Source organism: Euleptes europaea, chromosome 6 (assembly GCF_029931775.1).
Source record: "Euleptes europaea isolate rEulEur1 chromosome 6, rEulEur1.hap1, whole genome shotgun sequence".
NCBI lineage: Eukaryota > Metazoa > Chordata > Lepidosauria > Squamata > Sphaerodactylidae > Euleptes > Euleptes europaea.
In genome coordinates, this window is record NC_079317.1 from 101,207,446 (window position 1) to 101,233,925 (window position 26,480).

Genomic DNA, 26,480 nt, shown 5'->3' on the forward strand with positions numbered 1-26,480 from the left:
CCCCAGCGTGGTGTAGTGGTTAACCGTGGTGGTTTGGAACGGTGGACTCTAATCTGAAGAACCAGGTTTGATTCCCCACGCCCCCACATGAGTGGCGGAGGCTAATCTGGTGAACTGGGTTGGTTTCCTCACTCCTACACATGACGCCAGCTGGGTGACCTTGGACTAGTCACAGTTCTCTCTGAACTCTCTCAGCCTCACCTGCCTCACAAGGTGTCTGTTGTGGGGTGGAGAAGGGAAGGTGATTGTTAGCCGGTTTGATTCTTCCTTAGGTGGTAGAAAATATAAAAAAACTAACTCTTCTTCTTCATCCCCGGGGCAAAGGTCCAATTACCTTCTCACTTCAAGATGGGATGTTGGGATACCCAGATCCTTGGCGATGTGTGAGTGAGACTACAGGAGCCTTTTAAGGCTTTCGGAAAACATTGGGAAAACTTTCTTAAGCTGTAGCATCATTACTGCATCATCATAAAAGGAAGAAAAGGTAGGACTGGCTTGCTGTGGCTAAAACCCGTCTGGAAACAAGGATTGAAATATGAGCCCCTGTAGGTTTGTGCAAGGGAAGATCTAGTCTGTGGGAAAATGTACATTCTCTTAGAGGAAGAAAAAAACAGAAATGGGTAAGGATGGGTTTTTCGGAGGGGTTAAACAGAAATGGGTAAGGATGTGTTTCTTGGTGTGTGTTTTTTGGCGAAAGAACAGATTTTTTTAAAGAGAATGGAGAAAGGGGGAGGGAGAAAACCTACGTAAGACTCATGTGAAAGGGGAACCTTCTCTGCCTAATGCAAAATGAAAGTTTCCTTTCAGGGAAACGAACTGTCATATGATATGTGTCCTGTGAAAAAATAGGGAAGCACAAGCAACACCGAAAGACTATGAGAAGGCAGGAGAACACAAAACAGAGGCCAGCGAAGAAAAAGGGAGAGCGAGAAAGAGATCCTGAGGCCGGGGTTGCATGGCCTCTCCAAGGGCCAGGGAGGAGCGGAAGCCCTTGTCAGGGCAAGAGGAGACCCTAGACAGGCCTGCCATGTCCCCCTTTGAGGGCAGAAGGTCTGCCTGTGCGGCGGTGCTCCTGGTAGAGATTCTGGAGCGGGCAGCTTTCTTCGGCATTGTCTCAAACCTTGTCCTCTATCTCAACAGCAGCAACTTCAATTGGGGTGGCTCGCAGTCTTCACGAGCAACTCTGCTCTTTATGGGGGCCTCCTATTTGCTCTCCCCCATTGGAGGCTGGCTGGCCGATGCTTACCTGGGCCGCTACCGGACCATCGCATTCAGCTTCCTGCTCTATCTGCTGACTGCCTGCCTGTTGCCTGCCACGGCTTCACCAGATGGACGGGTTTTACTGTGTGGAGACAGGTCGGCTGATGTGGTACAGCCCTCTTGCCAAAGAGGTGGCGCTGAGTGCAAGCAACAATTGCCAAGTCAGTACTGTGCCCCTATAATGTATACTGGCCTACTGCTCCTGGCCCTGGGTATCAGCTCTGTCAAGGCCAACCTCACACCATTTGGTGCTGATCAGGTAAGAGATCTTGGCTCAGTTCCTTCCTTCCTTCCTTCCTTCCTTCCTTCCTTCCTTCCTTCCTTCCTTCCTTCCTTCCTTTCTTCCTTTCTTTCTTTCTTTCTTTCTTTCTTTCTTTCTTTCTTTCTTTCTTTCTTTCTTTCTTTCTTTCTTTCTTTCTTTCTTCCTTCCTTCCTTCCTTCCTTCCTTCCTTCCTTCCTTCCTTCCTTCCTTCGTCACTGTGGCGGGTCTTTCTCTAGTAAACTCTTTCTTTCTTTCTTTCTTTCTTTCTTTCTTTCTTTCTTTCTTTCTTCCTTCCTTCCTTCCTTCCTTCCTTCCTTCCTTCCTTCCTTCCTTCCTTCCTTCCTTCCTTCCTTCCTTCCTTCCCACTGTGGCGGGTCTTTCTCTAGTAAACTCTTTCTTTCTTTCTTTCTTTCTTTCTTTCTTTCTTTCTTTCTTTCTTTCTTTCTTTCTTTCTTTCTTTCTTTCTTTCTTGTCACTGTGGCGGGTCTTTCTCTAGTAAACTCTGACCATGGCTCCTGGGATGATTCTAGCTGCAGCACAGTTTGGCATATTCCCTCCTGCCTCTTCAAAGCAGAATAATCTCAGTCTGTTTGTACCAAAAGGTTGATTTCCAGCATACTCATCAAGCACAGTTTAAAAAAAAACTCTGCCAAAATGCCTGGAATTATGGAACTAGATAAAAACATGTGATTCTCTATTTTCAGCCTTTGTGTAGTAGCCTCTGCTGTAGGCTTTTGATTGTTTTTTTGATACTCTCGCAATTTTAATTCTGTTAATTTTGGAGATAGTGGGTTTAGTTTCCCCTGTCATCCTAGAAAGAAATCAATATTTTTCAGCTTGCTTGTAGCAGGAGAGAAGACTCCCTTCTCTCCTACCACAAGCAAGCTGAAAATGTCCCCAAACTGTGACAAAGTCAATGCCATTCCAATACTGTGGAATGCCCCTCCTTGCTCAAAACCTTTGCAGAGTTAACTCACTATGTCATCTGTTTTGGATAATATCCTGACTCCAGCTGAATTCCTCCACAGTTAACTTGCTGGGGGAAGGCACTTGTGCACACTGAAACTCTCATCCACAACACAATTTTTGTACAACTTTTTCAAACCTGTCCCACCCTCAACCCCCTGCCATTCATCAAAAACCTTCCTTGCAGCGCTTTACTTTCCACTTTCATTATAAATGTGAGTGATCTTGTTGCGGAGGAGGGTATAACTTTCTCCCACCTGCCCGAGGAATGTATGTGCCTGTGGATATGTATATCAGTGATCGCAGTTCATTCTGCTTTGTTTTGCCTTATCTTGCCCCATTGCTGCTCTCTATGCATTTCTTCTATATTCATTCATTCATTAATTGAAAACAATTCTATGCCACCTTTCTACCCAAATAGGGTTCCCAAGGTGGCAAACATTAAAACATTTCAACAGTAAAACATTTAACACATTAAATATATATAAAATATTTAAACAATTCAATAAAAACATATAAATACACAACATACGTAACACAAGTGGGGGGGGGGGCTGATAAGTTATTGGAGGTGCACCCAAAAATACAAGGAAGGCTTTATCTGCTGGCAGCAGACAATTGTAGAAGGAGAAAGATTAATCTTGCTGGGGAGGGAGTTCAAAATTTTATATAAGCCTAGAGAATAAATCTACAGATGTTACTGGCCTGTAGAAATTTTTGTTAGCTACACTTGTGTGGCCTGTAAGGGTAAGTGGAAGCTCCATGGGGGGCAAGGGGATTCTCCACACTACCCCAGCAGGCCTCCAATTCCCCCCACTGCACACACACACACACACACAGAGCTGGAGTGTTTTTTGCTGACTTGTTAAAACAAATGATAGTAGGTATCATTATCACATAATAACACGATAATGGTGCATTTATTACCAATTTTTTTAAAGCCCATGGGGGAGGGAATGGAAGGTTCAAGAGGAAACGGTGTTGAATGTGGCAGTGAGGTGCTGTTACCTGAAGTAGATAGTCTCCACTGTTGTTGGGGGAATTAGCATTGGAGACTTGAGCTTTTAGCAAGATAGGGTAACTCAGAATCTTTAAACCTGTGTAGGCTCGACGGCACTTAACACACACACGTACAGGGATAAGTCCTTTGAGAAACTCAATAAAGAGGCAATTGTTCAAATAAAATGGGGTTTTATTATAAATAATAATCTCAAGCACACAATATAAGCATACCCTCACAATTCGTACAAGAGCCAAATGAAAAGGGTGGAGGGGTGAGAGATAGGATTAAAAAGTAAAGGTAAAAGTCCCCTGTGCAAGCACCGGGTCATTCCTGACCCATGGGGTGACGTCACATCCCGACGTTTCCAAGGCAGACTTTGTTTACGGGGTGGTTTGCCAGTGCCTTCCCCAGTCATCTTCCCTTTACCCCCAGCGAGCTGGGTCCTCATTTTACCGACCTCGGAAGGATGGAAGGCTGAGTCAACCTTGAGCCGGCTACCTGAAACCAACTTCCGTCGGGATTGAACTCAGGTCGTGAGCAGAGCTTTTGACTGCAGTACTGCAGCTTAACACTCTGCGCCATGGGGCTCCTAAGAGATAGGATTAGGGTGATATTGATTGATCTAGGAGAGCAACGTCCGATGAAAGCAGCGCTGTAAAGGGACAGAAATGACCAGCATTTCGGGAAGCAAAGCAACCCTACACACAAATAAGGGGTATATGGTTGGACCCAAGGCACACATACACACACACACACAATGAATGCCACAAGGACCAATATTTATACCTAAAATGTGTCCCGAGACAGTATGAGGTAACTGGCAAGTAAACCAGGGACAAAGAAGTGATGGCTTTTCCAGGGTCCAGACAAAAAACAAGGTGAGGTGTGATGGTTGTCAGGAAGCACAAGAATACCTGAATAACTCTTTTGTGTATGGGTTGATAGTTGTGATAGTGGTGGGCATGAATTCTTGATGAGAACGCAGAATGGCAGAATGCTTGGATCATTTTCCTGAGTACGTGGATTACCATGATGGGTATAGATAACGCAATAAGCTGTCTGCTCAGGGTGCTGATTGAATCATCTTAGGGTGAGACAATAGAGATTACTCAGCCCCATTGCCCAGGTAGGCACTCCCTGAGTCATGGGAAAATGCACAACTGCCTCTGACAAGCACACAAGATTCCTCATTTTTTTGAGAGACATCTATTTTGTGTGGAGCAGTGTTTTGCTCTAAAGCCAGTTTTGGGACCCTGTGCCTTTAATGACACCCCACTGATGGAGGAGGGGTCCAGCTGCTTACAGTGCAGAAATATCCATCTTCCTGTCCACATGGATCCCAAACCTGCTTTAAGTACAACCTTTCTGCAAAGATTATACCAAAACAGATTTGGGAAAAATGCAGCAATGCAGGGGAAAATTCAGAAGGTGGATGACTGCTTGATGATATTGTGTGGAAGTCTCCCCCCACCCCCAAATAATCCAGAAGGTGGACAAATTCAGAAACGTTTTGTGCAGATGACCTCCCCCAAACCCTGATACAGTTTGAAAAGGAACCCTGAGCAAAACCTCCATGTGGAGACAACCTTAGAGGCAGTTCTGGTTTGATGAACCAGTGACTTATTCGTGAACATGGCTTCATTCCCAATCCTTCTCTTCCTTGCAGGTAACAGATCTTGGCCAGGATGCCACCCGACGTTTCTTTAACTGGTTCTACTGGAGTATTAACCTTGGAGCTGTGATCTCACTGCTGGTGGTTGCCTTTATCCAGCAGAACGTGGACTTCCTTATTGGCTATGCCATCCCTGCTGTCTGTCTGGCCTTTGCCTTGCTAGTCTTCCTTCTGGCTGCCCCAAGCTTTGTCACAAAGCCAGCCACTGGCAGTCAAGTCTCCATAATGTTCCAGATGGCCTTTAAGAGATGCTGCTGGGGCCAAGCATTTCGGAAGATCTCCTCCAAAGCCAAGTAAGACAACGGATGTCTGTTTCTATTGAGCAGGATAGCCTCATTATCACCATGTTCCTATGAAGAAATTAGGCAACTCTTGTAGCCTTCATATAGACGGTAGTGACCATCTTGGTTCACACATTGGGAACTGAGTGAAAGACGAGAAAAGAATCATGTCTTACACCCTTTAGACAGCAGTCTGTAGTAGATACATAGATCTTCTTTATATCAAGCGTGATAACCAGTGTGACACAGCGGTTAGTTTGTCAGAATAGGACCCTACACTGTCATGAAGCTCACTGGATGACCTGGGGCCAATCACTCTTTTTTAGTCTAACGTACCTCAAGTCTTGCTGAAAGGGTGAAATGGCGGGGGGGGGGGGGTGTGTGTGTGCCTCCCACTTTGGTTGAGGATCTTGGCAAAAAGATGTGGTAAAAATATAATAAATTATCAAGTAGAAGGGATTAGATGGTCAGGGATTACCCTTCACCTAGATTGCATTAACATGGGCCCCAGTCTACACACAGTTGGCAGAATCCTGAGATAGTAGAAGCACTGTTTAAAAAAAAAAAACATTGTTAGCAATTAAAAAACTAACAAATGGGAGAGAAATATTTTAATGCATCCTGCACACCAGACTGCTAAATTTCTACTTGCAAGAAGGGGTTTTTTTTTTTTTTAGGCATCTACCACCTGCAGTCCGCCAGAGATACTACCTGCTCTACCATTTTATTCTTCTGGATTTGCAGACACTGCCACAGTAACTCATTCTGAGATAACAGATTCATCTTCTGATTTGCCATAGTAACTCATTCTAAGATAACTCCATTCATCTTCTGATGTGTTGACTTGGTCAAGTGCAAATCCAAGTTTAGTAAGAATACTGAAAAAAGGAACTAGAAATTGTGGTGGGGAAGTATGTTCTAATCGTACTAGGAAAAACAGTGGCCGTTTCCACACAGGGGATCTGCCCTGGGTTCTAAGCTGTTGGGTTCTAAGCTGCTGGGTTCTAAGCCCCCCCCCCACTTCCCCACAGCATTGTTGTGCTTCTGCACAACACCTGGATTTTTCTTGGCTTTTCTGCTTATCTGTCCCAAACCTGCTGTGCTGTGTATTTTAGGAAAAATTGTAGCAAAGCCAAGCTTGCAGGAAAATCTGGATTTTCCCAGTCCTGCCACACAGCGGCCATTAACCCTGTCTCAGTCCCCTTGGCAGCTATCCCCCACATGTCACCAGGGGGCTTTTTTTTTTAAACCTAGCAATTAGTTTATTGATATAATGGTGTGCCCATTACTAGTTTAAAGGGGGCTCAAAAGGCCCCCACAGGGTGGAAGCAGGAGAAATGGCCTCCGGGACCAGGCCAGCAAACGTGGTATAGTGGTCAAGAGCGGCAGACCCTAATCTGGACAACCGGGTTGGATTTCCCCCTCCTCCACATGAAGCTTGCTGGGTGACCTGGGGCTAGTCCCAGTTCTCTCAGAACTCTCTCAGCCCCACCTACCTCACAAGGTGCCTGTTGTGGGGAAGGGAGGCGATTGTAAGCCGCTCTGAGATTCCTGAAAGGTAGAGAAAAAGCAGAGTATAAAAGCCAACTGTTCTTCTTCAGCATTGGCAGCTACAGCAATATCGGGACTTCCATAGGAAAGTGTTGCTATGTGGAAAATCCAAATATACCCTTCATATTCTCAAACTAAAGAGGTCTCCCTTACAGTAAGGGTTGTGAACTTACAGGTATCAGCTAGAATTTCTTATTTTGTTTTACTTATAAACTCTATATTCCACCTTTCCGCCCTCACAAGGGGCACCAAGGTTGTCAACAACCTGGAGGGGGGGGAGGTTGTATCCCCTAATAGAGGCTTAATGTGTGGAATTGGCAGAGGAAGCTTTTAATAGCATGAAGGTCAGTAGCATCATCTGGCAAATAATGCCTTTGTGTAAGCTCTCGCCCTGCGGCAAAACCATAGACAGATCCCAGCAGACGGCAAGTCCACGAAAGCAGTTTGATTTGGTCAGAATCGACAGGTGTCAGAAGCCATATTCCAAAGGACACTAGTAAGGGGCAAAGGCAAGGTGCAGAGCATACATGGAAAAGCAACAGGAGATAACTGGTAACCTAGACAACCCCCCTTCCCAGAGGCAGGAAGGAGCACTTGGCGATTCCCACAGTATGGGAATCTATGAAGACTAAACACGGGGCACAGACTGGCCTTGGACAGGACAGCACCACAGCACATGGGAGCAGCACAATCGCACTACCGCATAGCATCCCTGACACTTGCTCCTGACCCTTTGTTAAAGGTCCAGGGCAATTATTCTCCTGCTGTTAGAACCCCTAGTATCTGCTGATGTTCTCAGTGCCCAGCCTTGGTGGGTGCAGAGGTCTTAGTGGGAAAGAAATGGGTACCCTCCCTCCCTTGCTGAATTCTGAAGAATGGGATGCAGCCTTGATTGGTGCATTGATCTGGAAGGGAAACTGCTGCTTAACAATAGCAAGCGTCCAGAATACACAGGCCCTCGTCGTATTTTAAAAGCCTCGAAGCATTGATGCTTTTCCCTTTCTCAACAGAGTGAATGATTTCCAATCAGAAGAAGTGACCAGCCTGCTTTCAGGTCCCAGGCGCCAACCTCAGGAAGCATCGCATGACAACATCTCCAATTTCCAGGCACTGGTGAAAATCTTACCTGTGCTGCTCACTCTGGTCCCATACTGGATGGTTTACTTCCAGGTACACCATGCATAGCGCCTCTTTACTGTTGCGGTTTGATGTTCTGATCTATTTATTGGATAGAGCCAAAAAGAACAGGGAGGGGACATTTTCCCCTAAGCATGCATAATTCTTTATAAGCTCATGACAATTAGAGGCTAGGATTGCCAACAACCCGGAGGAAAAAAAATGTCCTGTGCCTTTAATAGAGGCTTAGTGGATGTTATTTACCTCCATCCCATTAAAAGCTTCAGCTGCCCATTTCCTCACATTAAGTCTCTATTAAAGGGGCAGGACTTTTTCTCTCTCCAGGTTGTTGGCAGCCCTATTAGAGCCGTTCTCCTTCTTCGCATTCATTTCTTCTGTCCTACTTCGAGTAATGTTCAGGACAATAAGACTGAAATATCAAAGCGTTTTGCTCTGTAATAGCCCAGATTGGTACAAGATAACACATAATGGCAGCCTACATGTTGAATAGGATTCCTAGAGGACAGAATAGAAATGTACATTTTCCAGGGGAAAAAGCTGAAGGCGTGAGGTGGGATTTCAGGAATGTTTTGCTGTTTACTGTTTCTCACCTCTAGAGAATAAGGAAACCCCTGTCATCTTTTGCATGTTATCCCTCTTGTTATTAGGTGTACTCCTAAGGTATTTTAAGCATGTACAACTTAAAAGGTAATGTGTTATTGCAACAAACATGTGTTTGCAAACATGTCCATATTACAGAGGTGCTCATCTACAGGGTATCTACAGGGCTGCTACCAAAAATGGCAGCCTGTCCATGTCCTGCCATCATTGTGATGGACAACAAATGATGCGGACCGGAAGCAGGAAAATGTATATTGTGATGAATTTAGAGCATGGATACGTTGAACCAGACATTACGGAAGGGGAAACTCAATGCAGGGCTGGCATTTTTTTTATGGAAGCATTGTGCTCTTCTCCAAATAGAGCCAAAATGGGCTGATGTAGATCAAGGGGAAATCCAAGTTTGCAGCTTAGTAATGTGTGAAATGGCCCACATACATTTGCTACTAGGGCAACCTGATAAAAAGCAGAAGGTTCCTGTATCTTTTATAGCTGGGTAAAAAAAGGAATTTCCGCAGGTTGCAGAGTTTTTTTTTTTAAACACTTTCATGACAAGCTGCCCGTCCAATATTCTCCCTGCAGCTCACCTATTAAAGTTGCAGTAGCCCTGCTCTCCTTTGCATCTCATAGAGAACGTGAAAGTAGCTTGGGGTTTTGCCGTCATAACTGCTCTATTGTCCTTAGCTAAAAGGCAAGTTGACTTGGGTGGCAAGTCCATGCACAGTGACTTGGGAATCAGCTCCACTGAGCACACCACAGACTTTATTTATTTAAATATTTGTATCCTGCCTCTGCCCTCCCCCTGCCCATAACATGTACATAGAATTGGGCTTCAAGGATTCCAGTCGCTTGACTTATTAGAGCTGAGGGGAGACATAAAAACAGCAGCTTGCCGGTTTAATTTCCCTCCCGGTTCCTCTTTGCTGCCATAACCCAGCTATAAAGTTGACAAGCGGTTACAATAAAACAGGAATGAAATGTGCATTAAAAAGCAAAGATATGAAAGTGAAGATGTTTCTGTTCCCATAGATTTTCTAAAATGAGGATACCAATCCATGTTTGTCTGTCAGTGATTGTGGATTTAAATTTAAAACCAATTGTCCTGGAAGATATATTTGGAAACCACTAAATGCGGAGATGACAGCTGGGATTATTTTAAACCAAACTGATTTGCAGCCCCGTTTTCTGTGGGAGCATAAAAATTTACAGAAAAAAACAAAATAAAAATAGCAAAAAGAAATAGAAGACGTCTAGTCAGATTGATTTACTGAAATGCGACAATGATTCTCCCAGGCAAACTTTGAATATATCCTCTTAATTGAGGCTGATGAAGCTTTATATGGTGAAAGCGCTATGATTATCTGGGAAAGCGTTTCCTCCTCTCCGTCCTGCCTTTGTCTGTGTTTCTGGCTGCGGCAGGACTGTGGATTCCACCTTTGGAAGTTAACATCTTGATTACCTTCCTTTTTGGACTTGCTTCACGTCCTTTTGGAGACGGCCAGTGTGCCTATTGCTGTTACTGCTGTTCATATTTATAACAGCTTTTGTATATTGTTGTATATATGTATGTCACACTGAGATTGTTGAAGTCTTGCACTATTCATAACTTTGAATATAGTTTTTTGATACTTTGAGCCTGCCCTGTTTTGTTTCCACATTATCTGGGGGTTGGCAACTGTCAGTCTCAGGCGTTTGCCTCTAGCATCCCTCAAGCATACTCATCCAGACAGGTAGATCTGAAGCAGTAAAACTTTATTAGGAACTAAAAAGCAAATTAAAAGAACTAGCTGCATGCAGGTAGGCAAGGTTAGCAATGGAGAGCCAGTACAGGCTACCTGCTTAAAAACATTAGGACAAGAGAATAAGATAAACATTGCTAGGCAACAGCGAGATAGGCATTTCCCATGAATGAAGACACAAAATGTCACAGCTGTGATAACAGGCACTAAAGAAGTATACACAGGAGCTTCCAAGCCCTGGAAACCAAGGACTTGACTTGTGGCCAGAACTTGGCCTGAACTCATGTCAAGAGCCCGTCTGGATTGTGTGTTCAGTGAAGAAGCTGACATTCTGCCCCCCTTAATGCCCCCTCCGCCTCCCCTAATGACTGATGAGGCTTTTCAGGATAGGCTTCATGAAACTGGCGGACCAGGCGGGTGGCAGCTACGTGACTGGGACCCAGATGTTTCCAACGTACCAGGTATTACGCACCCAAGAGTCCAAAAATTTTGGAAATCTCAAAATGTTCTTCACCTTGTACCAACACCCGGGAACCTGGGGCAGGTTCGGGATGCCACTCGGGGGCAGCCACATACTTTTTTAACAAACTGATACGGACTTGACTTGTGGCCAGAACTTGGCCTGAACTCATGTCAAGAGCCCGTCTGGATCTTGCGTTCAGTGAAGAACCTGACAGCAATACTATGTGGTGGGTTGTATCCAACTAGCCACCAGTGGAGGGCACAGGTGGGCACAGATTTTCCCAGAAGTCCCTTTTTTGACCCTTTGGAAAGATGATTGAACATTGAAGGAGGCATGTGGGCAAAATGGCATGAAGGTTGGGGAGGGGGACTGCAATGATGAGTAGAACTGGGTGAAATTGGCTTTCTCCTAGTGGTGGGACTCCATGTACACTGTGCTTGCAGTTGGTTGGATACAATCCAACATGCTACAGAATTTTGGTGATTTACCTCTCTCTGGATTAACCATTAATTAGTATATTTACAGTTAGGGCTGAGCAAATATATGACAGGGGGGAGAGTAATGTGTTGCACAAAAATACGTAATGGCCTCCCAAAGTAAAACGCAGACCATCCTGTTCTGGTGATTGTTTGCGGGAGGGCCTGGGAAACAGGAAGAAACTGTCCATCCATTCAGAGTGAAGGCAGCAAGCCTGGCTGGTTGAATACCTGAGACCTGTTGCAGCGCAGCCCTGAATTAATTTTGCAGGTTGAAGGGCTATGATGACAAACTCCCTCTTGTGCATTTCTGTCCCTTCTAGTGTGCACATAAATAAGGATCTGCATGAGCGGAAAATCTGCGGGCATCATATCCTGTCCTGTTCCTGAGCAGAGCCCTGTGCAGATATACTACACTTAAATTTCCCATTTGTTTTATTAGTATTCCAGAGTTTGCAGCTGTGAGTCCCCAAGTATGCTTCAAAGGCTGACTCCACTCCTCCTGCTTCTTTTATGTTCTGCTCAAGCCTTAAGCAAGAGTTGCTGCCTCTGTGTTCTGATCTCTAGGACAGACTCTCCCTAGTCCTGTTCATAGTAACCCACACAGAGGGCAAGAGTTCTTCAGTTTGTGTATATTGTATGGATGATATTAGATTTAGGAGTGTAATGTTCAGTCAAAACCTTTTCCAAATCCATTAAACTTTTGTCTCCAGGCTTTTCAGGATACAGTAGGTCTCGCGAGACACAATAGGTTTTGCAGCCAGAGGCACTAAGAAATATTGCTTTCTGTGTAGCTGCATCTGTGATCTCATTAGCCAGAAAATAGTGGCCCAGTCTTTCAATATTTTGCTGCCGATCCTCCTTTTCTAGATTAAATTTCTCAGTTTTTCCATAAGAGGCCATGCTTTGTACCCTCGTCGCTAATTTTGTGATCTCACTGTGGTAAGGAAGTAAATCTCAGTACTCTCATGAATTGCAGAATGTAGCACAACTTCTATTGCAACTAAAATCAGATTAATGCAGAAAACTGAAAGCAAGAAAAAAGAACAGTCCAGGGGTGGTGGAGTCTTCTTCCAACCCATAATTAGGTTCCAGTTAACTCTTTACTATCCATTTTACTACAGTACTATTGTAGCAAAGGGACAAAGGGTAAGGTATGCAAAAACACTCAGGGCTGCCTCAGTAGTCTTTAGGCAGAGGCCGTGTATGTGACTTCAGGGCATTTGATATGGACAGGGCTTTAACCAGTTCTGGCCAGCCTAGTCAGTTTTTATGTTTAAAGTTTCAAGGGCTGTTCATAATGAACCTTAACTTCATGAATGGGTTCCTCATGCCTGCTAGGGTTGCCAACCTCCAGGTAGTAGCTGGCGATCTCCTGCTATTACAACTGATCTCCAGCCGACAGAGATCAGTTCACCTGGAGAAAATAGCCGCTTTGGCAATTGGACTCTATGGCATTGAAGTCCTTCCCCCAAACTCCGCCCTCCTCAGGCTCCACCCCAAAAACCTTGCTGGTAGTGAAGAGGGATCTGGCAACCCTATGCCTGACTAGCCAACCCTATGCCTGACGCTTGGTGTGCCACCTGGCAACCCTATGCCTGACGCTTGGTTAGGGTTGCTAGGTCCCTCTTCCCCACCTGCAGGAGGTTTTTTGGGGGAGAGCCTGAGGAGGGCAGAGTTTGGGGAGGGGAGGGATTTCAATGCCATCGAGTTCAATAGCCAAAGCAGCCATTTTCTCCAGGTTAACTGATCTCTATTGGCTGGAGATCAGTTGGAATAGCAGGAGATCTCCTGCTAGTCCCTGGAGGTTGGCAACCCTACGCTTGGTGCGTGTGCATGGGCAAAGCAAATGCAAACCAAGTTCTGTATTCCTTAGCCTCTGGAACTAATGTGGCAACAGCTGTCTATAAATGGCAAATACCACTGAGCCATGTGACCACCAAAGGGCTTCAACTTGACAGCAGTTTGGGCCAGGTCAAGGAGACCATGACTCATCCCATGCAACATCTGTTTCTCTAATGGCATTCCTTTTCTTTTGAGTTTTAGATGCAGTCAACCTACTACCTGCAGGGGCTGCACCTCCATATCCCAAACATCTTTCAACACAGCAATTCAAGCAACGGGGCACTCTCAGCATCTGTAAGCAGTAGCTACACGGTAAGCTGAAGAAGGTGACTGGCAACGTGGCCTATGGGAAGACAGAACTGTGTGGTTTGGTGAGGAACCAAGACAAGGGTGACCCTTCCTAGGTAGTGGGGTCGTGTCATGTTCCGTGTTTCATGGGGAAGGTGTCGTGTGATGAGGGTGTTCAGCAACATGGGGACTGGAATTCTCTTGTGGCAAGCAGGAAGCCATAGTCACATAGTGGGTAGGATGTTAGGCTACAACTGGGAAGACACAATTCAAATCCCACATCTTGCTCAGAAGCTCACTGGGAGACCTGTGGCCAGACACCCTCTCCTGGGCCTCAGTCAATGTCACAAGGTTGTTGTGAGGTTAAAGTGGGGGGTGATGCCATGAGCACCACCCTGAACTCCTTGGAGGAAAGAAGGGATAACATTGTAAGGAAGGCCCAAAAGGGCAAGAGTCCAGTAGCACCTTAAAGACTAACAAAAATATTTTCTGGTAGGGTATGAGCTTTCGTGAGCCACAGCTCACTTCTTCAGATACAGCTAGAATGTGAATCCATCGGTCTTTAAGTAGAGGAACAGTATGTAAATGTGAATAGCAGGCTTGATGGAATTAGGTGTGATATGCAGAAGAGTCTGTGATGTCCAGGGGAGAGATGGGTGTGGAGAAATCAGCATTGGTAATGGGCCATGAATGCAAGGTCTTTATTCAGCCCAGGTAAATGCATTGACTTTAGTTTGAATATCAACTGTAATTCAGCAGTTTCTCTTTCCAATCTCCGATGGATTCACATTCTAGCTGTATCTGAAGAAGTGAGCTGTGGCTCATACCCTACCAGAAAATATTTTTGTTAGTCTTTAAGGTGCTACTGGACTCTTGCCCTTTTTGACTACTGCAAACAGACTAACACGGCTACCCACTGTGAATTGTAAGGAAGGGGCACTGCTCAGTTCAAATAAGAGACATTAATGGTGACACACTGTATTCAGCAGAATGCCATCACAAGCAACAGTTTTCTAGGGAGGAAGAGGTTAAGCCAGGGTGTGAAAACTGAATAACCAGAGCAAAAAGCCGCCTCCTTGCACTCAGCCCCGTGACAAGCTTCATGTGGCTCTCTCGCTGTGATCAGAGGCCACCACACACGGCACAGAACAAAAACCATTCCACTTCCCCTCCGGCTACAGACTGTGAGAGAGGAGCTGAGATGGGAGAGGGGCTTGGTATGCATACATAGCACAGGGAAGGCTCCGGGAATGAATGATGGCTCTGGCCATTTATTCATGGAAGGTTTTGCATTGGATTTGCCACTCTTTAGATGCACTTTCCCCCCATCCATATTCTCAAAACTCAACAATAAGCCGCCATGCAGAGTTTTGAGAATTCAGATGGGGAAAATGTGCATCTATAGAGTGACAAATCCAATGCAAAACCTTCCATGAATAAATGGCCTCTGAAAACTAGATCAGATGCTGATGTTGACAGCAGAATCGTTTCTCAGGGAGACCCTCTTCTGTTTCAGGATGATGAAACAACCTCTTTTATTTGAAGGCAAAATACACTATTGATTTGTCTCCTACCTCAATCTTTTTGCCCACCCCTCTGTCTCTGTGCACGGCTTGTGAGGCTTGCGTTATAGTTTAAAGGGGTGTGTTTTAACTTTAACGTGAGAAAAACCTCCTTTGACCAGTTCACAGAACCATGAGTCGGACAGCGGTCTCTGGAAATCTGTTTAAATTTCCGCATGTCCGTTTTCCTTCCTGCAATTAGCCAACTATGTGCAGTTCTCACTATGTATAATACTGGGTTTGTTGCACTTTGCTGTAAAATGCTTTAAACGTGTGTCAGGGCATTTTGCTGAAAGCATGGTTGTTAGCATGCTGCTGCTGGCATGCAACCAGTTCATGTTAGCTGGGGGTGGAGGCAGGGGAACGCGCCGCAGTTTCAAGTAGCTGCCATGTGCTCAGCTGGGTATATGAATTGATCCTGCCAGTGAGGACAGCTTCAAACAACCAGACTGGGTTGTCCTATGGGGAGCGGTTAAGACGCTTAGGGCTGTTTAGCTTGGAAAGAAGGCTGCTAAGGGGAGAGATGATAGAGGTCTATAAAATTATGCATGGTTTGGAGAGAGTAGACAAGGAGAAATTTTTCTCCCTCTCCCATAATACTAGAATTCGGGGTCATCTGTTGAAGCTGGAGGGTGACAGATTCAAAACAGATAAAAGGAAGTATTTTTTCACACAATGCATAGTTAAATTGTGGAACTCCCTGCCCCAGGATGTGGTGATGGCTGCCAGCTTGGAGGGCTTTAAGAGGGGAGTGGACATATTCATGGAGGAGAGGGGTATTCATGGCTGTTAGTTGGAATGGATACTAGTCATGCTGCATACCTATTCTCTCTAGTATCAGAGGAGCATGCCTATTATTTTGGGTGCGGTGGAACACAGGCAGGATGGTGCTGCTGCAGTCGTCTTGTTTGTGGCTTCCTAGAGGCACCTGGTTGGCCACTCTGTGAACAGACTGCTGGACTTGATGGGCCTTGGTCTGATCCAGCAGGGCCTTTCTTATGTCCTTATGTTCTTATGGGGATATTGAAAATGCGGAGTGAGACTTCAGCATAGAGTATGTTGCTGGAGTGTTCAGTTTCATCCAGCGCTCTGTTTGAAATTCGGTCCACTCACCCCAGCTCGCTTTGGGCAGCTGCTGTGGTCGCAATGAATGGGGATAGGATTGCAAGCTGTGGACACATTAGGGGAAGGAGTCACACAGTTGCTGGAAATACCAATGGGCAGCCCTGTTAGTCTGTTGCAGCAAAAGAAGAAGAAAATCTTGTGATACTTCAGAAAAACCTGTTGCTCCTTAAGGTATCAGCTTCTATGAGCTACAATCAGATAGATGAAGCAAAGCCCCATTCAGCAGAAATATATATATATATATATGGGGGGGGGGCGCGAATGTGAACAAAGGTAAAAAAACCTGTGAAATACAGGAGATAAATTGTCGAAGGCTTTCACGGTCAGAGTTCATTGGTTCTTGTGGGTTATCCGGGCTGTGTAACCGTGGTCTTGGAATTTTCTTTCCTGACGTTTCGCCAGCAACTGTGGCAGGCATCTTCAGAGGAGTAACACTGAAGGACAGTGTCTCTCAGTGTCAAGGGTGTAGGAAGAGTAATATATAGTCAGAAAGGGGTTGGGTTTGAGCTGAGTATTGTCCTGCAAAAGTATTGTCCTGTAAGTATCAAGATAATGTGCTGATGAGGGTATGGTATGTTAATATGGAACCATTGTATCCTGAAGTGATCTGTTAATGTGTGTAATCCAAAGCTAATCTGTATGGCTATTGTTGAATGTTGTCTTTGTTAGTCTGGAGGTTTTTAGAACAGGAAGCCAAGCCTTATTCATTCTTAAACTCTCCTCTTTCCTGTTAAAGTTATGCTGATGTTTATGAATTTCAATGGCTTCTCTGTGCAATCTGACAAAATAGTTGGTAGAATTGTCCAGTCTTTCAGTGTCTTGGAATAAGACCCTGGGTCCTGTTTGGGTCAGTCCATGTTCAGCCACTGCTGATTTCTCAGGTTGGCCAATCAGCAGTGGCTGAACATGGACTGACCCAAACAGGACCCAGGGTCTTATTCCAAGACACTGAAAGACTGGACAATTCTACCAACTATTTTGTCAGATTGCACAGAGAAGCCATTGAAATTCATAAACATCAGCACAACTTTAACAGAAAAGAAGAGAGTTTAAGAATGAATAAGGCTTGGCTTCCTGTCCTGAAAACCTCCAGACTAACAAAGACTACAGTCCACAATAGCCATGCAGATTAGCTTTGGACTTCACACATTAACAGATCACTTCAGGATACAATGGTTCCATATTAACATACCATACCCTCATTAGCACATTATCTTGATACTTACAGGACAATGATTAGCACATTACTTTTGCAGGACAATACTCAGCTCAAACCCAACCCCTTTCTGACTATATATTACTCTTCCTACACCCTTGACACTGAGAGACACTGTCCTTCAGTGTTACTCCTCTGAAGATGCCGGCCACAGTTGCTGGCGAAACGTCAGGAAAGAAAATTCCAAGACCACAGTTACACAGCCCGGATAACCTACAAGAACCACAGGAGATATAGCTTGTGACATTTTCTTTGCAAAACACAAAAGTATAGAAGCACAGTAACCTTTCACAACAATTAGAGTTGTTGATAATAGACTGTTTCATTATGTTAAACTATTGAATGCTGGTATAGGCTAAAATAGGCACCTTAAGCTCTTGGTTAATACAATCAAACCTTTTGATAAATTTGGATTCAGCCATCTCTCCTTAGAGTCTCCCTTTCAAGTTTCTTTGTTGAACACTGGAGATTTGGGTCAGCGACAGAGTGCCCTGGTACACTGAAGTGGTCTTCCACAGATTTCTGAATGTTGCCCGTTTTGATGTCCACTCTGTGTTCATTTATTCTTTTGCACAGAAATGGACCCATTTGTTCGATGTAGACCGCAGTAGGGCATTGTTGGCAGGTGACACAATATAGTCGAGGCTGGCGATGGCATATAGAAGTTGGAGGAAGAGCAAGTGAATGAGCCCTTGGTGGTCTGGAAGATGTTCAGATTCCATGCTACCTCCTACCCCCTTCCCTCCAGCTTGGGCAAAAGCTTGGAGTTTCTCAACTCACTGCAGGTGTTAACCAGCTTGGCATAACTAGTGAAAGGTCTCTGTATTTTTCTTGAACAGGTTTGAATTTTACGTAATGACATTTCATGCTATACTTCCTGTATTTCATGGCCTTGTGATTCTGCTACTTATTAAAAAAGTAATTTCCCTGCATAAAATAACAGCATGGTGAGGCACCACTACATGCTTCTGATAAAGTGGGCTCTATAGCCCACAAAAGCTTATGCTGGAATACTATTTTACTAGTCTTTAGGGTCTCACAAGACTCCTGTTTATTTTTGTTACAACAGACTAACATGCTTACTCCTCTGAAATTATTAGGTTCCAGCATAGTGTTGTTGAGGTCTGATGTGCACATTGCAAAGTCCATGTGTTGGACACGTGAATTGTCAACTAGATATGAGCTTGGAATTATTCCCAGGCAAGCATGGGCCTGATTTGGATCTGAAATGGCCCTGGAGTTACTGTTTGCCTCATTGGGGAAACATGCATGTACTGAGGGCTACATGTAAGTTTCTCCAGTGAGGCAAATGGTGACTCCCATAGCTGTTTCTGATTGGAAAAACTGTGTGGGTAGGAATTCCCCTCTCCACCACATGCTGAATTTCCTATTTGAATTGGCTCCATGAATGCCTGGCAATTAAGTTCCCAGCATGAAACTCCCAGATCACATCTGTCAACTCTGCATGCATCCACCACAAAGACTCTGTAATGTGTGAATCAGCCCTCTTGAGTGGATATTGAAATAGAGTTGGCATTTGGCCTTGTTCCAGGGACTGTTTTCTGGGCTGGTTGTCTGTTGCTAGAACACTTGCTAAAGTCTGCATGGACACGAATTGGTAGATTGGTTATATCAATTGAACCTTCACAGTATCATGGACGAGGCCGCTGCTGAAACAGATGTTCTCAATTTTGTTAGATCTAGGACCAATATACTTATAGAGCGCTTTGGGGAGGAATTTGTATTGTTATTATTAGATACGTTTGATGTCCCCATTCTGTTTCTAGTTCCCAGATGCCTGGCTCCTTCTAGCCAATGTGATATTTCTACTGATCCTGGTCCCACTGAAAGACCGTGTCATAGACCCATTCCTGGCAAAGAGGAAGGTGTTGCCTTCAGCACTAAAGAGGATGGCTGTGGGTATGATCTTTGGCTTTGCCTCAGTCATTGCAGCAGGTAAGTAATTCATTCAACCTTTTCTGTATATGCCACATTTGTTTCTAGAACTAAAGCTTTTGAGCCCCAAATATAAAGGACCAGAGGGGTTTGTTGTTTTTTACCCACATTGCTCCATGGGATAAAGAACAAGATCTATCATTTTGAACGCTTTTCAGAGCTAATCTCCACATTGGTCACTTTCCACCCACCCTTACCCTTCCTCCAAGGAGCTCAGGGTGGCATTCATGGTTCTCCCTTCCTACAGGTTCTGCTGCTATCAAGTCTGAATCCAGGGTTGCTTTTAGTTGGGCAAGTGCCCAAGGATAGAGCAAAAGGAGAGGGTTCCTCTTCACCCACTTTCCCCACTCTGCTCAGCCATTTACCTGTTCCCAGCTGCTTTGGAATGGGTCTGGCTCTTCCTCCCTGGCTGCTCCTGGGCACGCCCTTTAAATGCTTCCCCCAAGGGAAGGACCAACCCTGGGCTCAGCCAGTCCTCCCTCCTCAATCCAGCCCTAGGGAGTGACAAGCCCCTGGGCCAATGGATACTTGCCTTGGAGTGGTGAGCTCACTGGCCCTTCCACACGGACTTCTTTAAATAGCTGGGCTCCGTCAAGCTGGCTGACTCCTGAGTAGACTTTGCTACTGAGAGTTGGCTGACTCCCAAGTAGACTTTGCAACCTGACAGGCACTTTCCCCAGCTGTGGGGCTTGCTGGTACAGAGTGCCTTTGGTGGGGCTTGTAGTCTCCTGGGGTAAGTCTGGGTGGTGGCGGCGCCCCCAGACAAACTAGCAGAGAGCAATAAGATCTACACACAATAGCCCTTTTAAAAAAATATCTACGTTTCCCCATCAAACCTTCTGTACAGCTGAGCATTAATGTGCCCATTTGGGATTATCTGGGCATGTCCACAAAGAGCCCAACTTTCCGCTTCCCCCTTGGGTTATACTGTTTTTGTATTGGCCATTAGGCAACCATTTGGCAATGTCATAGTAATTCATGAAAGCAATACCCTATAGTGGGAGGGGGTCATTTGAAGTTCATATGTATGAATTGGAAAGCATTAAATTGCAATGAAGGGAATCATGTGGCTATCTTGTTGTCTGGCAATGGGTGGAGCTGTTACTGCATAATGAATACTGTTAACTAAGCAGCAAACCTAAATTAAAAGACAGTCGCTCAGAACAGAACTTTATTATTACGGTACATAACCAGCATAAGTCAAGTGAGACCGTTATAGCCCCACATATAATATACCCGGCCATCTATACAAAACAATACTTTGGATTATATATCTAAAAAATAACCCCTGTAAACAGAATACATAAACACAGACACAGAAGACCTAAGACCCATTAATCTTCTTCCTTCTTGAGTTCTTTACGGATTGTAACAGCTGCAGCCAAAAATCTGGCACATGCAAGCGAGACCTGAGGATTAAGACAGTTGCTCAGGGATTCCCTGAACTGAACTGTTTCTATTCAATAGGTGTTCTTGAGACTAAGAGGCTAAAATATGTGCACAACAATAAGACCATCTCACAGCAAATTGGGAAGGATCATTATATCGCAGCACAACTCCCCATCTGGTGGCAAATCCCCCAGTACCTGCTCATTGGAATCAGCGAAATCTTTGCTAGCATTCCAGGTAAGCAGCATAGGAGAGTCCTGTTATCCTTGTAAAGAAACATCTGAAAGGTTGCTTAGTGGGGTGAGGGTTGGAACAGGGAACAGTTGGGGTGGGGGGGAGGGTTAGGCACCCTCTCCCATCCAGTGCTTCTCCATTTCTGATCAATCCCTCCAGCATCAGTTTTCCATAGGAGTGGTTGGGCTATTTGTTTCACATGCTTATGTGCAGTGTATATTTATATGCTGCCTTTGATTAATTAAGGCAACTTACAAAAATATGCCCTGACCTGGATAGCCCCAGGCCAGTCAGATCTTGTCAGATCTCAGCTACTAAGCAGGGTTGGCCCTGGTTAGTATTTGAATGGGCAACCTCCAAGGAACACCAGAGTTGTGATGGGGAGGCAGGCAATGGCAAACCACCTTGCCTTGAAAACCCAACAGGGTTGCCATAAGTCAGCTGTGGTTTGACGGCACACACAAATATAAATACAGTAACATATACAATAAAAAAATGACAGTGCATTTACAATTCTATTTTTAACTGATGTGTTCAGAGATTTATTTTTCTAGCAGGTGGGTGGTGGGTGGGGGGAGCCGTGTTGCTGTCTGATTGCCAAAATGATTTCAGGAGATTGTACTGTCCATAATCTCCATAACCTCTATGCAACTTCTTGATCTCCTTGCTAACTGATTCATCAAACTCTTTCTTAGGGCTGGAGTTTGCCTACTCTGAAGCTCCCAAATCCATGCAAGGAGCCATCATGGGTCTCTTCTACTTCATTTCTGGTGTGGGATCCCTTTTAGGATCTGGACTCCTGACTCTTCTCTCTGTGCCAGCCAATGGTTGGATGAACTGCCCAGAGGACTATGGTGAGTAACAGAACAAGGAGTTACTCACTACCTCCTAGCCATAAAAGAAGGCATCAGAGCTAAGGACACAAAGATAGTGGTTACCATGGAAAAGTAGGAGAATGGGATTTTAAATTTCACATTAAGCCAGAATAAATACTATCCCTCGGTGCTCGCACATTAATGTGGATTTGAATGATTACCCTGCTCTTGGGAACACTTCGGTTTAGTTTAAAACATCTACTTTTTCATCATCCTTTTGAACAGGGTAGCCGAGATCTGACAGGATTCTGTATAGGATTCTATTGGATTGGGAACTGCATGGGTAGATTGGATGTGTGTAATGTGTACGTCCAAAAAGGCAGTGTCCAGCGTGACTCTCAATCTTTCCTGCATGGTGTGGTCTGGAATGCCTTTTCTTACCTGTCTTGTGGTACAGATACGGCATGTTCTCCACCTGTTGACCTTCATATACTTACTTGGTGGTGTGGGAACCATTTTTTTATGGTATGATCCTGAGGAGTGTGTGTGGATGGGAGCCTTTTCCATCTGATGAGCATTCTAGTACTCTAGAGTACTAAATTGGGAGGGGTAGCAAATACGGTAGAAGACAGAGCCAGGATACAGGATGATCTTGACAGGCTGGAGGATTGGGCTAAAACCAATAAAATGCATTTCAACAGAGATAAATGTAAAGTTCTGCATCTAGGTAGGAAAAATCAAATGCATAATTATAGGATGGGGGAGACTTGTCTCAGCAGTAGTGTGTGCGAAAAGGATCTTGGGGTCTTAGTAGACCAAACACTGAACATGAGTCAGCAGTGTGGTGTGGTAGCTAAAAAGGCAAATGGGATCCTGGGCTTTATCAACAGAAGTATAGTGTCCAGATCACGCGAAGTGATGGTATCGCTTTACTCTGCTCTAGTTAGACCTCACCTAGAATATTGTATTCAGTTTTGGGCACCACAATTTAAGAAGGATGTAGACAAGCTGGAACAAGTCCAGAGGGGGGCAACAAAGATGGTGAGGGGTCTGGAGACCAAGTCCTATGAGGAAAGGTTGAGGGAGCTGGGTATGTTTAGCCTGAAGAGAAGGCTGAGAGGGAATATGATAACCATCTTCCAGTACTTGAAGGGCTGTCATATAGAGGATGGTGCCAAGTTGTTTTCTGTTGCCCCAGAAGGTTGGACCAGAACCAGTGGGTTGAAGTTAAATCAAAAAAGTTTCCATTTAGACATTAGGAAGAATTTTCTAACTGTTAGAGCAGTTCCACAGTGGAACAGGCTTCCTTGGGAGGTGGTGAACGCTCCTTCTCTGGAGGTTTTTAAGAAGAGGTTGGATGGCCATCTTTCAGCAATGCTTATTCTGTGTTCTTAGGCAGATGATGAGAGGGAGGGCATCTTGGCCATCTTCTGGACATGGGAGTGGGGGTCACTGGGGGTGTAGGGGGAAGGTGGTTGTGGGTTTCCTGCATTGTGCAGGGGGTTGGACTAGATGACCCTGGTGATCCCTTCCAACTCTATGATTCTATACTCTAGAAAAGACCTTCATAGTTGGATCCATCCATGCAGTTGGAATATTTACACTTCTCAGCAACACTGGATCGTACCACCGGGAAACAGTCGTTTGTGTGAAAGGGAGCATGGATGGGGGCCTCAGACTAACTAGATATGTTCAATGAAATAGTTGTCCATGGCTCTGTCTAGATAGATCACGACCTGTGATTATAAAACAGTTATTCACGCACATTAAAAGTAACTTCTTAAGCTTGATAACTGTGGCCTTTTGGGCTTCCACTGCACTTGTTTCCTGAGAATACCAGTGTTCAAGCAGGTATGGAAAGGCAGCAGCCAAATGTTATGAATAAGTTTCCCAAATAAATAAACTTTCAGTTTTTCCAAAAAGAGGAAGATTTTAGCCATTTAAGATGTTAGTGAGGAACTACAAAAGGAGAACATCCTGTCTAAAAGCTCTGTGTCTGCTAGGTGTGGCTTGTAAAGGCCGATGAGGGAATGTCTTTTTCAGTTTTCAGTGTCCCGTCCTAAAGTCTGTATGCTTTTGTCCTGTCACACCTCTATCATGATACCTTGAGCCTTTTTTTAATGGGGAAAGAGTACCTGTGATGCAGGTCCTGAATAAATTGCTGCTGTTTCTGCTGATGGGAATAGACTTGGCTAAGCATTTCTGAATCATATCTGACTCATTAGATGTAAATAATCAATGTAATGTGCAATTGATTAAACTTGTGGGAGAGTGTCAAAATTTTGGTGTACAGATAAAACTTTGTGTTTGCAGTAACCCTGCCTGTGGTTCCAGAGGTGGCTTCACGTTTCTTGGCAAGCAGGCTCCAGCGCTGTCTCAGTAGCAGAAGCACAGTGGTTGGAAGTTTAGGAGGGCATGCACAGTTAAAATGTCCCAGAGTGACACCTGGAGTTGTCAGCCTCCCTTAGACCTTATTGGCCCCATGAGAATGGAGAACTACTATGGCAGAAACCAGCACTGCCTGGCCTCACCAGTAGGCCCTGTCTAGTTATAATGGCAAGGCAGGAGGGCAGGGCAAGAAGCAACCTGGGGTTTGAGGGAACGTGCTGTTTGATTGCTGTTAGGGTTGCTAACCTCCAGGTACCAGCTGGAGATCTCCTGCTATTACAACTGATCTCCAGCCAATCGAAATCAGTTCACCTGGAGAAAATGGCTGCTTTGGCAATTGGACTCTATGGTCTTGAAGTCCCTTCCCAAGCCCCACCCTCCTCAGGCTCCACCCCAAAAACCTCCCGCCAGTGGTGAAGAGGGATCTGGCAACCCTAATTGCTGTACATGGAGAAACCAGGGCATGAAACACCGCGAAGAGTGAATTCTGTAGAGTATGGAAAGAGCAGCTTACTGATAACTCTCCCTTTTTCCTTCCTAGGGAATATTAACAAGTGTCAGATGGATAATTATTTCTTCCTGCTTGCGGCAATCCAAGCAGTAACCTGTGTCCTCTTTGTCTGGATCTCTATCCGTTATGAGAATCAGCAGCGGCCCAACTCCTGCCACCTCTGTATCAGACAGGAGGACAGCTAACATGCTCGGTTTTTGTAAGACTGGGAGGAGGTGCCAACATACAGCAGATCCCAGTATACAACCAAACACCACCACCACCCTGCTATCTAGATAGCGTATAGGGATGTTTTGAACTCAAACAGTACATTAAAGGATTAGCGACATTCATGGAAGGCAGCCAGATCAATGTCAGGCTGCTAGGTTACTCAGGCACTACAACTCTCTATTCAAGGTGTCATCAACATCTTATTTCCAGAAGCTGAGCATGAATAACCGAGAACGGGGAGCCCAAGAGCTGAAATTACCCTTGGATACAAGCCACTGCTTAGCTCTGGCTAGATGGAGGATCATTGTCTCACTCAGCAAGTCTACTCTTATGTCAACAGACTCAGTAACACCCATCGGTCTTGCTTTGGCTTTGAAGAGTAGGGGAAGGGGAGAGGAAAATTAAAACAAAAAAAGGAGGGGATTTACCACCACTATCCCAGCCTCAATATAAAGCTGGTTCTCAGTATCAGAAGAGCATCCTAGCCTCAAATTGCTGCAGAGACTTCTCAAAAACACTCTTCCATGAAAGCTACAATAAAACGGGAGTTCAGTGGCACCTTAAGGACTAACAACAATTTATTTCTGCATAAATCTAGTAAGTCTTTAAAGTGCCACTGAACTCCTGCTTTATTTTGCTGCTACAGACTAACATGGGTACCCTCTGGAACTACAGAAGCTACAAGATTCTCACTGACTAAGGCCAAAATGGTATAGTATACAGAATGAGAGGGGGGTGGAGCTATGGCAAAATATCAGATTGACATCAAATCTTTTCGTATAACCTACAGCCATACAGAGTGGAAGGATCAATGTTTTTCTTTTCCTGTAATCTGATGTGGTACCACACATGCCCATTTGTTGTTGCTGAGAAACCCCGCACCTTTGGGGGGCACAGAAAACCACATCCATTACTCTCCTTTGGGGGGCACAGTCTTTCCACACTAAAAATATGGGCATAGTAGATCAGAGCACAACAACAGTAAACATTTTGCTTGTGGCCTGTGAGACTGCATCATGCCTACTTGGGAGATACAAGAATGAACAGATATGCTCTTGTAAAAGTACCTTTTTGAAGACTGATGCATTTCTGATTCTTTGGACTCAAAACATTGTTTAGCTTGCAATGCAATCCCCCATATCCCTCTAAACATTTTTTGTAATAAATTATCTAACCCTCTCATGGCATTTAAACCAGTCTTGCTCTTTTTAAAGTTCTACTCTTTGAACACAGCTCTGTTGGAATGGCCAGAACTGGGAATATATGGCTGTAGTAAAACCAGAACACATGACTTAACAGACAAGATGACAATTTCTCAAAAGTGAGTCATTTAGGAAAGGTCCAGTTCAAGGCAAGAAGTTATGGCATTGTCTTTTAGCTGGTCCAGAGCATTGAGGTTACACAGCTGGGCTGGAATTTGTCAGGGCTCATTTCTGCTTTCAATATGTTGGATTTGCTCTTTGGCCTTATTCATGATTTATTTTCCATTCAAAATAGATGCTAAAATCCCCACAGAAACATTTCATGCTTT

The 26,480-nt window shown here is 44.7% G+C and overlaps 1 protein-coding gene across 1 annotated transcript; it reads left to right on the plus strand.

Annotated features, from left to right (window-relative positions):
- Nucleotides 1–955: 955 nt before the first annotated feature.
- SLC15A3 (solute carrier family 15 member 3) lies at nt 956–24,924 on the plus strand. Its single transcript, XM_056851994.1, has 8 exons — nt 956–1,519; nt 5,158–5,456; nt 8,006–8,165; nt 13,457–13,567; nt 19,234–19,402; nt 20,870–21,028; nt 21,721–21,879; nt 24,770–24,924. Exons 1-8 carry the CDS (start codon nt 956–958, stop codon nt 24,922–24,924), a joined length of 1,776 nt encoding a protein of 591 aa, XP_056707972.1.
- Nucleotides 24,925–26,480: the final 1,556 nt, after the last annotated feature.

Bases quoted from the DNA above. Each gene is read 5' to 3' on its own strand.
- SLC15A3 (XM_056851994.1), top strand. From the start codon at position 956: ATGGCCTCTCCAAGGGCCAGGGAGGAGCGGAAGCCCTTGTCAGGGCAA. The intron at 8,166-13,456 runs GTACACCATGCA...TTTGAGTTTTAG, and splicing joins ACTGGATGGTTTACTTCCAG to ATGCAGTCAACCTACTACCT. The intron at 21,029-21,720 runs GTAAGCAGCATA...ACTCTTTCTTAG, and splicing joins AATCTTTGCTAGCATTCCAG to GGCTGGAGTTTGCCTACTCT.